General features: G+C 41.5%; 1 protein-coding gene across 1 annotated transcript in view; it reads left to right on the forward strand.

Moving 5' to 3' along the window:
• The first annotated feature begins 6,070 nt into the window (after window positions 1-6,070).
• Window positions 6,071-14,337, forward strand: part of LOC142139930 (complement decay-accelerating factor-like) — a 37,837-nt gene continuing 29,570 nt past the window's right edge. Inside the window, exons 1-2 of the mRNA XM_075197794.1 lie at window positions 6,071-6,101; window positions 12,211-12,402. Of these exons, the coding sequence (XP_075053895.1) occupies window positions 6,071-6,101; window positions 12,211-12,402 (223 nt within the window). The remainder of the gene's footprint in view (window positions 6,102-12,210; window positions 12,403-14,337) is intronic.

The following is a 14,337-nucleotide window of genomic DNA, read 5'->3' on the forward strand; positions in this document are numbered from 1 at the left end:
TGAAAGATTTGGTATACAGGTAGGATGAGGTCTAGATAAAATCAAATACAATAGGTAGAGCAGGAGGAAGGGTGATATGATATAGTAGTAGAGCCAATGTGATATAGGTTCAGTGTAATAGGAGAGAGGGAGAAAAGTGGTTTAAGGCAATGTTGCAGAATGCTGTAAGTGAAGTAAAAATTGGGCATAGAAAGGATTGTGGACAAATAGAAGGAGTAAGATAATGAAATTAGTTACAATTGATATGTTTATCTTCTTTTAAGTCAAAAAAAAGTAGCAAACTGTTTTTGGAGTGTGGGTAGGTTCCAAATGCATTTCACCATGTAAAGTGGCTTCCTCAGTAGGTTCTGTAATCAGAATGGTCGTCCATCTTGAAATGCCACCGCCTTTAAGACCTCAGGGCAATTTAGGCATCAAAAAGATCTGATCCTATTGGTGGTTGTTATCTTTGGTGTAGTAGTTGCTAATTGGTGTTTAGGGGCTCTGACTTCAGTAGTATAGTGGGCGAGATGAGTGTTTTCATTGTAGCCATTTCCAGGCATGTTACTGTGCATGCCTGGCTGTGATATGCAATTTTGTCAGTGGTATAGTTGGGGATATTGCATGCACATCTGTGGGTGATGTGTGTGCACATCTCCTATGGTGGTGCTTTTAGCGGGTGCCAGAGATGACTGTCTTGTTTTCTCAGTTCAAGAGTGTCCTCCCCCAAATGCAATTACTGATGGCTCGTTTAAACCTGATAAAACGGATTATGTGTACCAGGATGCTGTGACCTACACCTGCAAAAGTGGCTTATCGCTAATCGGAGAAGCTTCTATATTCTGCACATCTCATGGATATTGGAGCACCTATCCCCCTCAATGCAAAGGTTGGAAACCTCTTAGATGTTTTTTTTTTTTTATAAATTCTGAATTCTAGTGTCTGTCACTAATTTCAATCTAGTGACTATTATATATTATGTTACTTAAAGCTTCCAGTAAGTGGTAATCGCTAACAAATAGGAACACTACTTCTGCAAAATGCCAGATAATCCTATTTACTTCTGTATGTAGTTTTTAAAAGGCTAACTCTTTGACATAATTTGTGTTTTTCTTTTATAGATTATATATTCTAAGATTAGATGTAGGATCAAACACTCCCTACAGTAGATTATAAGGATATTAGTAACTGAGGATTTCTGTGACCAGATGGGGATGTAGTCAAGTTAGAGGTCCTAGATGACACTCATTTTCCGTAATAATTTACACTAGGGAGAGCCTTATTCCCTGTAATACTTTTTTTTTTTTAAACTCTTTATTGAGAGAGGAAACAGCACAAGAAATACAAACAGCATAATGATCAAAAGGATATGAGTAAACAAAATGACTCCTCTTAGTTTTGTTTTATATTAGTAAGGGCTAGGGGGAGAAGGCGGGTAGGAAAGGCACAAATTTCACTAATGAAAATATATGCAACATGTCTGGGGACAAGCAACCTATGCAATTAGAAATCAATCTGCAACATAGGCGAGGCTCTTGCCCATGGTGCACCGCACCCAGCCTGGGGGATCCGGAGGTGGCCAAAGGGCTATATGCCAATAGCAGGAAGGAGTCAAGGAGGATATGTAGCTACGACTTTCTTGTAAATGCCACGGTGCCCAAATCTTGTCGAATTTGTGATTTGACGTGTAGGTAGTATGTAATACTTTACATGCTTGCGACATGCCAAATGTAATTCTGTAGCTCCTGCATGGAGGGAGGATTAGGGTCTTTCCAATGTTTGGCTATTAAGGACTTAGAAGCTACCAGTATATGGGAGATAATTTTGTCAGAAGGGGAGCTCTTATCAGGAAGGGGCGAGAGAGAAGGAATGAACAAGGGTCCTTATTGACTTGTTGTTCAGACATGGTGTTTATTAGTGTGAGAACCATGGTCGAGAAAGAGACTATACGAGGGCAGGTCAACCATGTATGTAGAATCGTACCCCTCCAAGATGGACAAAATGGTTCATCTTGGAGAACCTGTCAACTACACCCCAGATGACGTTGAACCCATTAGAAACTGGTAGATCAGTAATAAAGTGCATAGACAGATGAGTTCATGGTTGGTGAGGAGTTGACAATGGTTGAAGATGACCAGCAGGTGTCTGGTGAGGTGTTTTATTTTGGGTACATCTGGAAGAGGAAGCAGTGAATTCTTGGATGTCCTACTTGAGAGTAGGCCACCAATAGGATCTTTGGAGAAATTTGAAAGTCTTCCAAACTCCACAATGTCCTGAAAATCCGGAAGCATGAGCCCATTGAAGCAATTTCTTGAAAAGTGCTGGAGCTACGAAAAGTTTTCCCAGAGGCAGGGTATGAACATAATTGGTGATAGAAAAGTACACAGAATCGATGATGGGACTTTTTCCTGTGAGGAAAACATTCTCATCTTGAACCATGGAATGTGAGAGATCATCACCCTTATATTTCTGGAATCCTGACAGGTAGGTTACTTTGAAGTCAAACCTGGAAAAGAACAAGGCCCATCTAGCTTGCATTGATTGAGACACTAAGCTGACTTTAGGTACAGAAGGTTTTTGATTTGTGACAAGAGATGGGATATTTGGCACCTTCCAACAATTGTCTTTATTGTTCCAAAGTCAACTTAATGGCTAATAATTCTTGATCTCCCATAGAGTAGTTTTTCTCTGCCGGGAGAAATTTGCAAGAATAATAGCCACAGGGATGAAGATATCAATCTATGAAACGTTGAGATAAAACAGCACCTACACCTACTGCAGAGGGTTCCACTTCCAGGAGGAAAGGTTTGGATAAATCAGGCTGGTGAAGAACTGGAGAGGAAACAAAGTTGTTTAACGCAATGGAATGCTGCTTTAGCTTCAGACAAATTCAGACCCCTTTTTGGAAAGGGTTGTGATAGGAGCCACATGAGTGGAGAAATTTTTAATGAATTTTCTGTAATAGTTTGCGAAACCCAGAAAGCGTTGAACAGCCTTGAGTGGTTGGAAGAGGCCAGTTGATCTATCCTCTTGGTCTATCTGTAAGTCAGTACCAGAAATAATCTAACCTAAGAAGGAGATGAATGGAACTTCAAAGGTGCACTTCTCCAATTTACAAAAGAGCCGGTTGGTACAAAGTCGTGAAAGAACCTCCTTGATATGGGCACTATGTGATTCCAGATTATTAGAGAAGATAAAGATGTCGTCCAGGTAGATGACCGTTTTGTAGAGGTGGTCATGGAATATTTCATTGACATAATGCTGGAATACCGCTGGGGCATTACTTAATCTGAATGGCATGACTAAGTACTCGTAGTGCCAATCAATCTAATATCTTAAATCTAATTTGGTGAAGATGGTGGCTCCTCTGACACGATCAAAAAATTCCGTGATTAGGGGCAAAGTATAACTATTTTTGATGGTAATATTGTTCAAACCTTTATAGTCAATGCAGGGGAGGAGACCACCATCATTTTCTTCACAAAAAAGAAACCTGCTTCGGCAGGTGAGGAAGATGGATGAATAAACCCCTTCTCAATGTTTTTCTGGATGTATTCAGACATTGATTTTGTCTCGGGGAGAGAGCACAGGGTAGGTACGCCCCTGGCATCAAATCGATTGGACAATCCCATTCTCTATGTGGTGGGAAGGAGTCAGTACCAGCTTTACTGAAGACATTGGAGAAGTCCCTGTAAGGTAAGGGTGGACGCCATGGACCAGAGGAGACTGTAGTTTGAAGAGATATGGCAGGAGTCCGTACAAGATATACCCCAGGATGTAATCTGCAACGTAGTCCAATCAATCTGGGGGTTATGTAACCGGAGCCATGGTAAACCTAGGACTAAGGAATGTGATGCTTTGGGAGTGATAAGAAGCTAAAGTAATTCTGAGTGCAGAACCCCCACTCTAATCTTCAGAGTCTGGTGGGTGATACTATTTAAGATGTGACTTCCATCCACTGTCATGATGTAGAAAGGTCGAGGTAACTCTGTGGGTAAGCGCAATTCTTGAACCACTGTGGCAGTAAGAAGAGCTGAGAGGTTCTTGGTTTGCTGAGAATGTTAGAGTGATTGTTCGTACACAATCAGATTTTTGTGGAGTAGAATTGACTTCTCCTAACCTAGTTTCTCCATCACTGGTTAGGAGTTTCCTGAACGCTTGGGGCAGGAATCAAGTAAATGTCCTGGAGCTGCACAATAAAGGCATAAGTTCGCCAGTTGGAGTCTAACGCTCCTCTTTGGCTAAATGAGAGCGGTTCACCTGGGCACATCATTTTGCGGTGAGGACTGCCGGGACCGAAGTTGGTGATGCAGCTTAACCCTTTCACCCCTTTCTTTCTCCAGGGCACGTTCCCGAAAGCGTAAATCAACTTTAGTACACAGGGAAATTCAAGTGTAGAAGGCAGATCACAAGTTGATAATAAGGGCCTCATCTTTCCACTTCATCTCAGAATCTAAGATTTGGAAGTGAACCAGGTATTGGCCCACAGGACGAGAGCCCTTTCAAAGGCGTAGAATTTCTAAGGATGTTGATGTGATTCTACAAGGCTCGTCCAAGCTCCGATGGAAGGCTGCTGTGAATCCAGAACAAGAGGAAATCCGAGGATCTGCTCTTTCCCACAATGGAAATGCCCAGGCTAATGCTTGTCACGATAGGAGGGAGATAATGTACACAACTTTTGCTTTCTCCGTGGGGAAATTGCTGGGCAGAAGCTCAAAATGGATCATTGATTCAGGAATCGCTTGCACAGTTATGGATCACCATCAAAAATGGCAAGAGTTGGCAGATGAAGATGAGAAGCTGTGGCAGGAACTTGAACAAGTGGAGTTCGTACAGAAACAGAAGTCATCTGGACTGAGAGTAATTCTATCCAGGCGGGAGGACAGTTTTGAAGGAACTGCATGATTTGTCCCTGTGCGTTTCCTGGCTCACGAGCACATTCCCCAGGCTTTGAATCGAGCCCGCTCCTTGCGGTTGTTCAGCAGCGGGATTCATTAGGCCAGTGCAAACTGTCACGCCTGAAGATCTATCTGTACCCAGACTGGGTTATGTCTCTGGAGCTGGACTGGTGGTTATGTGGACAAAACTGGGTGGCCTGATGTTCCCCTGCAAGTAGTGAAAGGACTGATGCAGATGGTGATTACACAAGCAGGGGAGAGCAAACAGGAACTGGATTGCTGGACTGGAACTGGAATGGAACCAGATTGCTGGAATCGGACTGGAGCCAGAATGCAGACTGCACTGTTAGAGCTGGATAAATAGCAAGACTGTAGCGAGATAGATAGGAAGACTACAAACTGCTAGGAACCAGGATGGTGTCTGAAATACAAGATTGCACTGGCAACAGGTAAGGGCTCCAGGAAGTCATTTTATAGTTGTTGTTGATTCCTGATTAGAGATTGCAATCAGCTGGGCAGAAGCAGCACTCTGAGTTGCTGAAATGGATCAGGTGACTATATCCAAGATGGCAGTTTCCACGGACTGGTTTTGGAGGGAATCTGAAATGAATGCTGTTATCACCTGATTGGCTGAGAGGAATCATGTGACTGAATCAAAGATGGCTGCACCCATACTCTGTCTCCACTCCAGAGATCCCTCCAGAATCAGACTGGACAGCATCTTAGAGAGGTCTGAAAACAGCAGAGCCTGAGGACTGCAGGGACAACTTGGAAAGCCAGCAAAGAGGTAAGTGACAGAACCTGAGAGTCTGGTGTGTGACAGTGATTGTTTTAGTTACTTAAGAAGTTGTTGTATCCCTTTGACTTTGTGAACAGCTAAATGAAGGTGATATTTAATTATAATTTAAAATATAAATGTAAACAAACCTGTTTGTTTGTTCTTTCTTTATGTATGTTTTAATCCTTCATTTTTAGGGATTGTCATGTAATGTGCATTTAAATATTTTGTGCTAACCAAAAGTTGCATGTTTTGCCCCTTTGTAGTAATTGATTGCATTAATCCAGAGGTCCTAAATGCAAAGAAATTATTTGGATTTCCTGGCCCGTACACTCTAAATTCCGCTGTCAGTTTTCAGTGTTACAAAGACTTCACGATGATTGGATCTGGACATGTAACATGCAATGCTAGTAGCATGTGGGACCCTACTCTACCGACTTGTAATCGTAAGTAGCTTGTCTGTGTTCTACAATTATTTTTATGACCAAACTAATATAATGTAATAAAATTGCTTCTACCCATACAGATTAAGAATATCGCAAGTCACGTAAGACTTCCGTGGCTATGGGGCACTTTTGCCTCTATTAGTCAATGACTCACTCAAGTGACTGTTTTTTGTGATTTTTGGGATATTGAAAATGTTAAATATTTATACAAACAGCACTGTCAAAACTCACTCCAAGAGGGGAATTCAATTTGCCGTGCTAAAACTATTACTGTTATTACGGTAATAGTGCGCGTAATTACTGTTATTACGGTAGTTCGAACACCGACTTTTTGCTCACAGCTCCCTGACCTGCAAGCAGAATGCCGGGTTAATATTACCATAATAACAGTAATATCTATAACGTGGCAGTACTTCGGGGGGAATTGAATTTCCCCCCTCCCCCCAAGATTGCAATGAAAATAGTTTGGTAAATATGGGGAGCTAGCCAAACACAGTTTTTAAATCCTTATGGAATATCCATAATGTAAAATATATTGTGCAGTACCATGCGGTGTATATAGTGTCAAGTGGTCATTGCATACAACCACATTAAGAATACCATCTGTCCCATTTATGCATCGTCTATTGACACTTTCAGGTGCTAAAATTTGAAGATGACTGTTAGTAAATACTAGAGATGGTCACTGACCCCCGTGTTTTGGTTTTGGATTCGGTTTTGGATCTGGATTACCGTCGTGTTTTGGTTTTGGTTTTGGTTTTGCAAAACCGCCATTGCGTGTTTTGGTTTTGGTTTTGTTTGGTTTTGTTTTGCTATTTTTTGGGAAAATCCATGTTTTTGGGCCTAAATTAACCCAATTTAGTGCTCCAACTGTTTTAGAGACAAGTAATCTAATTGTTGAGGTAATAAATCATCCAAAAAAACAGTTTAATTCTTCGTTGGTAGGCCTATTCTACACACAAAACAGATTGTCTTCCTCTCCATCTATGCATATTGGCAATGCAGCCATCGTCTTTGAATGTATATTACACCCTACACTTATAGTTAAATATGTAAAGAAATGGAAAAAGCCAGTTTGGTTTCTGTCTCTCAAGGCCCCCCTCCCCTTGTATAAAATACCAAAAAATTCAGCCATTATAGACTGTACAATATTAATTGACATGGAGAAAGCCAGTTTGGTTTCTGTCTCTCTAGGCCCCCCTCCACTTGTATAAAATACTAAAAAAATTCAGCCATTATAGACTGTACAATATTAATTGACATGGAGAAAGACAGTTTGGGGTCACTCTGTCTCTCTAGGCCCCCCTCCACTTGTATAAAATACCCAAAAATTCAGCCATTATAGACTGTACAATATTAATTGACATGGAAAAAGCCAGTTTGGTTTCTGTCTCTCTAGCCCCCCCTCCACTTGTATAAAATACCCAAAAATTCAGCCATTATAGACTGTACAATATTATGAAAAATGGACAAAGCCAGTTTAGGGTCACTCTGTCTATGACACCCTACCCTTAAGGATAAATTGCCCTAACAGCAGCCTTTCAAGATGGTATGTGATATGGAAATGCCACAAGTCCCTTTCCTCTTTGGGGGTAGATTGCACCCTACACTTACATAGAAAGTTTTAAAAAGATGTTATCGGCATCATCTTCAGCTTAATCCTCACCCTCATCAGTGTGTACGTCATCATCACAGACTATCAATTCATCGCTGCTTGAATCCACCATTAGAGAACAGTCAGTGCTTGGATGTCTTGGATGGTGAAGGCCTTCCTCGTGGAAGATGTAGTTCATTTTTATAAACATCATTTTCTCCACATTTTTGGGAAGTAACCTTCTACGGCGATCACTGACTAAGTTCCCTGCTGTGCTGAACACTCGTTCAGAGTACACACTGGAGGGTGGGCAGCTTAGGTATTGCAAAGCAAGTTTGTACATGGGTTTCCAAATGGCCTGCTTTTCTTCCCAGTAAGGAAAGGGACTGTCTGACATTTCCATATCAACTACCTCTTGAAAGTAATCCTCCACCATCCTTTGCATGTTTATACTCATATTGGATGGAGTTATGGGCAAAGTGACACATTTTTTTGAAAAATCCTTCAAACCAGCCCAGATGTTAAATTGTTCTCGTCTGCCCCCTGTGTCTTCCCTGCTTCTTTTTTGGAAATTTAATTTTTTACGAGCAACAGCTTGAGAAAGTGAAGGAGGACACGTCGTCAAGCCGAGACCCAGTTCAGCGGCCAACTTGCTGAGCAATAGCTCTTTGCAAAAGTTCACATCTCGCTCATTTACAAGTAAAGACTCAATGTAGGTTTTAAACCTTGGATCAAGCACAGTGGCCAAAACATACTGATCCGAGTTCAAGATCTTAATAACTCGAGGATCATTGTGAAGCGAATTAAGTACTTGATCGACAAGGCCAACATACTTTGCTGAATTGCTTGCTTTCAGCTCCTCCTTCATTTTCTCAAGCTGCTTTTCCAATAGTCTAATTAAAGGAATGACTTGGCTCAAACTAGCAGAGTCTGCACTGACCTCACATGTCACAACTTCAAATGGTTTCAGCACCTTGCACAGCACTGAAAGGATTCCCCACTGTGCAAGAGTGAAATACATCCCCCCTCCTTTCCCAATGTCATGACTTGTGCAATATGCTTGGATGGCTTTGCGCTGTTCCTCCATCCTCTGAAGCATGTACAGGGTGGAATTTCACCGAGTTACCACCTCTTGCTTAAGTTGGTGGCAGGGCAAGTTAAACTGCTCTTGGAGCTGCTGTAATCTCCTACATGCTGTGGCTGAATGCCTGAAATGGCCTGAAATTTTACGGGCCACCGAAAGCATCTCCTGCACCTCACGGTTATTTCGTAGGAAGCTCTGCACCACCAAGTTGATGGTGTGAGCAAAACAGGGAATATGTTGGAAATCACCCAGCTGTAATGCTCGCACTATATTGTTGGCGTTATCTGAAATGACATACCCTGGGGAGAGTCAGAGTTGTATAAGCCATGCATCAATCACATCTCTCAGTTTGCGTAACAAATTGTCAGCCGTATGCCTGTTAGTGAAGCCGGTGATACAAAGAGTGGCCTGCCTGTGACAAATGTTACGTAGTGGTGTACATGCTGCTGCTGTTCCTGCTGGTGAAGGTGAATGACCAACCCAGTGGGCTGTCACAGTCATATAGTCTTTGGTTTGGCCACTTCCACTTGTCCACATATCTGTGGTTAAGTGAACAGTGGGCAGAATGGCATTTTTCAGCGCAATCTCTACATTTTTACACACTTTTTGGTATAGTTGTGGAATAGCTTTACGGGAGAAATGGTGTCGCGATGGAATTCTGTATCGCGGACACAAAACCTCAATTAACTGTGAAAAACCAGCTGCGTTTATTGTGGAGATTGGACGCAGATCTAACACTAACATTGCAGCCATGGCGTCTGTGATTCGCTTGGCGACTGGGTGACTGCTGTCATATTTGCTTCCCCTCGCAAATGATTGTTTCACAGTTAATTGCTGAAATGTAGGACTGCTTATTTTATTAACCTGCCTCTGGGATGACGATTCACCCCCAGCAGCAGCAACAGCAGCAGCAGGACTAACGCTTTCTTCAGAGGAATCAATAATAGTGCCGGAGTCATCCAGCCTTAAGTGGGATGCCGGGCTAACTCCGAGCGCTACTGAGGATATTGATGAGGATGGTGTGGTGGGTGTATTTTGTAGCCGTCGGTATGTCGGTGAGCGGAGGGTCTTAGCTGATGAGGGAGTGCTTGTATTCTTTTGGGAAGAACTTTCAGCTTTTCCCAACACTTTGCCATGAACTCTCGTTAAATGGCGTAACATAGACGAGGTTCCAAGATGGTTAAGGTCCCTCCCTCGACTGACTGTGGCTTCACATACACTACAAATGGCTATACAATTGTTGTCTAGATTTGGGTAGAAATAATTCCACACATAAGAAGTGGATTTTTTTGTTTATGCCCAGGCATGACAATGGCCTTTTTCTTGTCACGTGCCAGAACTGCTGCCACTGGTGCAGGACTTACACAAACAACCTCATCCTCATCAACATCCTCATTAGCGCCCTCGTTGCCTACACAAATCTCCCCCTCATCCTCTTTTAATTCCAAAGTGGCATCCTCAATTTGGGTATCACCGGCTATACTCGGGCTATTAAGGCACACATCAGCAGAATGCTCACGATTAGACATCCCACTGTTGGATGGACTCTCCACAGGGATTGTTGTCATTTGTGAATCAGAGCAAATATTCTCCTGTAATGCCTCACTGTTATCTTGCAGCTCGGCTTTGACGCGTAACAGTAGTTGTGCACCAATTGTAGGCTGGGTAACTTTTTGGGATCTGCCACTAATAGCCAAAGGTGAAGGCCTCATTCTCTCTTTGCCACTGCGTGTGTAGAATGGCATGCTTGCAATTTTTTTTTTATCGTCACTTAACTTTTGCTCAGTTACACTTCTTTTTCGCTTCAATACAGTAAAAATTTTTTTGGTTTTTGTTTTTTGCACTAATTTGAAAACACTCTGTTGTTTGACATCGCCTTGGCCAGATGACGTACTGGGAACACTAACATCAGGACTGGTGACAGAACCTGGTTGCTCATTCAGATCATATGTGGACTGCTTTGAATCCATTCTGAGCGCAAACCACTGGGGAGTGCTAAAAATTATTTAGTAGATTCTGCTGACAGTTATGACTTTTGACAGCCAGAAATATTAATGCACAATTAGGGAGGACACCCCAAAAGCACTGAGGATTGCTACAAATTATTTAGTAGATACTGCTGACAGATATGACTTTTGACAGCCAGAAATATTAATGCACAATTAGGGAGGACACCCCAAAAGCACTGAGGAGTGCTAAAAATTATTTAGTAGATACTGCTGACAGATATGACTTTTGACAGCCAGAAATATTTATGCACAATTATGGGGGACACCCCAAAAGCGCTGGGGAGTGCCAAATATGAAGAAAAAATAATAAACCTCTATCCTCCTCTCTGCACTAGCGATTTTGGTTAGAGCAATTGCAAGAACAATATTGTATTCTCTGTCCCTGCTCTAATTAGCCTATGACTACACCCTGCTCTCTCCCTCTGTCAAATGGCGATGGATTGCTGTGGAGGCGTGTATTTATAAAGTTGAAGTATCCGAGAACCGAGCCCCGAGATCCGACGACGTCACAATGACGTTCGGCCTCGATTTGGATTCGGAATGGGCGGGAGAGTACCGAGCTGCTCAGCTCGGTACTCGGATACCCAAAGTTCGGGTGGGTTCGGTTCTCGGAGAACCAGACCCGCCCATCTCTAGTAAATACCTGTAAGCTGATTGATCTAGTGAACAGTAATTCATATTTCATAAGACATGTAGTAATAGGTCATAGTTCAATTTGAGCGTTTTGTGCACATTGGAGCTTTCTTGTTTTTCTATAATTTAATTTGTAATCCAGTCCTTTTTAAAGAAAGATTTAAAGCCCAATCAAACGTTAACTGAAGATTTTAATAGTCTCCTGTTCATGTAATAATTTTCTTGCAAGTAGCTGCTTAAAATTGTCAAATTATATACAAGGTATCTGTCCTGGGAGCAACTGTTGATCACAATATCATCATCATCTTTATATAGCGCCACTAATTCTGCAGCGCTCTCACAGAGAACTCATTCACATCAGTCCCTGCCCCATTGGAGCTTACAATCTAAATCCCCTAACATACAAATTGCATTAATATTGGTTTAACATATGAGTACTTGTTTCATACAGAAAAATTATTGCATACTTGCCTACTTTTGAGGCCTCACAAATGGGATGGTAGATTCAAGGAGTGAGTGGGAGGTGTGACAGCCAACTTATCAATTTTAGTGAAATTTCATGTATATTGGCTCGGTCCATAAAGTGTCTGCCTTCACTGTAGCTGCATTTTTTAGGTTAGGAAATGTGGAGGAATTCATCTCAATGTCACAGGGTAAACATTAGTAGTGTTCATTTATAATTTTCCTATTATTTCAAAGAATACTCAAACACATACATTGCAGTGAAGGGTGTATCAAAGGCTTATTTATGTTTTGTTTGTGTTGTAATGCTGCTGTTGTCATCACCAGGTAGCTGCACAGCTCCTCCCAGGCTGACATTTGGCCAGCTGACAAATGAATTTATTGATAAGAAATACCTTTTTGTTAATTCAACTGTAACCTACACTTGTCAGCCTGGATATGTCCGTGATTCTGCTATAAATAACACTATAACTTGCCTAAGGGACTCCACATGGTCTATTCCTGGCGAATTCTGCAAACGTAAGTGCTCTTTATTATTCATCTTAGGTTTTTACTGCCTGCTCAGCCACATAATCTGTATAGGGGTCATTCACAGTGCAACAATTACTGCTGCTAAATTTAAAGTAGATGTCAAATAGGTTTTGGCAAAATACTGAAATTAATTTTTATTCTTCATGGAATTTAAACTATGAATTCCTGGCTAATAAATTGGCATAATCAAGAACGAGTCCATGGTACATATTAGTGGTTTTATTTAAGGGGGAGGGGGGCTATTAACATTCAAAGAATAAGTTTTATATTTTTGTGTTCAAAAATATTTCTTATGGATTTAGAGCCATTTGATATTAATCTTGAATTGCTCCACTCACTATTTTTTTCAGTGAGCCCCTCTCCCACTCGGGATTAGAACATCGCAACCAGTCCATTTTCCTGCAGCTGCTGACAGGAGAGTGTTTAATGTCTAGTCTAATCTAATCTGATGACCTTCTTTCAGTGTGGCAGTTGAATGCCGAATGCCAGCACCCTGGACACTCTACCCATGTCCCTCTGCTAGTTAAATTGGAGGAGTGCTGATGGTAAAAGCTCTAGGGAGGCGTATTTCTGTAATAACTGATGCTACCTCCACTGTACCTGCAGTTTTTTAGGTTTCTATCTGGAATTTTCTGGTCACACACATTACGTCTCACACAAGTCATTTCTATTTTCTCCTATGTTGTACACCCATTCCTGTATCATGCACTTTTATTACTATTGTTCCTATTGTAGGACGATCATGTGGAAAACCTGGAGAACCAGACCATGGGCAAATGCATGGTGATGATTTCCTATTTGGATCTAGAGTAAACTATACATGTCATATTGGGTGAGTTTCTGTGACTTGAATTATATAGGGGAAATTCCCTATTCTCAGAACTATACATTTCACTGGCAAACAGAACCATGCAGACAGGTGCTTGCCCACATCTCTCCTCTACTCTTCACTATACAACATTCACTGACTGGAGCTGAGTTGTGAGAGGAACATTTCTGTCTGTCAGTACAACTATGAGCATTATAACTGATGAAATAATATCTCACAATGCAGCTTCTACTGTAAAAAATTTGGTTACAGAAAACCATAGTAGTGTAGTGACTTTACACAGCACAAGCCAGTGCTTTATATAGTTAATGGGGCTATGTTCTGTATACTATGTATTAAAGTGTTTGTTTTCATTAAGATATATACATAGTTGAACAGTTTCAAAACAAGACTTGTGGGAAATCTGAAGTTACTGGTCTTTAGGTTATAATGGAATTTACATTTATCACTAATATATTTATATATGGTATAATGTGGTGGTGTTTTTGGAAGACCGCAAGAAGTTCCATAACCATATAATTGTTTTATACAGGTCACAGAAATTCAAGTGTGATACCCCAAAACCTGAGTTCCCTGGGGTGTATCTAAATGTAAATATGTGTGTACATTAAAGAAACCGATTTGTGTTGCCACTGCTCATATACATTTTTGAGTGACTTTTGATCCTTTCACGTATACAGTGGTGATATTAGAGCCTGTCAATATTGCTAGATACATCGAAATAAATATGGGAGGGGTTTAAAACTGAATTGATGACCCCTGAGGCAGTAGGAAGCAGCTGTTTGCTTTTGAACTTTGACCCCTGAGGGAGTTGGATAGAGCTGTTCTGGAGAAAGTGTGGAGTCTCTGACTAGGAGAGCCTGCTCCCAGCCTGTTTGACAAGTTGAATGGATGAGGCATTGTTTAGTGACGCGATTCTTGCGTCATGGCCCTGTCCGCTGCCGTTATAGGCCAATAATGCCAATGACTGTTTAGGGGGCAGGGTCAATTACAGGTTTCTCTGAGCCCTGCCCCCACATACCCACCTGCACTCCGGACCTTTCGGATAAGAAAATGCTAATGTTGGCAAATATGCTGTAAACATTCCTTTTTCA

Source organism: Mixophyes fleayi, chromosome 2 (assembly GCF_038048845.1).
Source record: "Mixophyes fleayi isolate aMixFle1 chromosome 2, aMixFle1.hap1, whole genome shotgun sequence".
NCBI lineage: Eukaryota > Metazoa > Chordata > Amphibia > Anura > Limnodynastidae > Mixophyes > Mixophyes fleayi.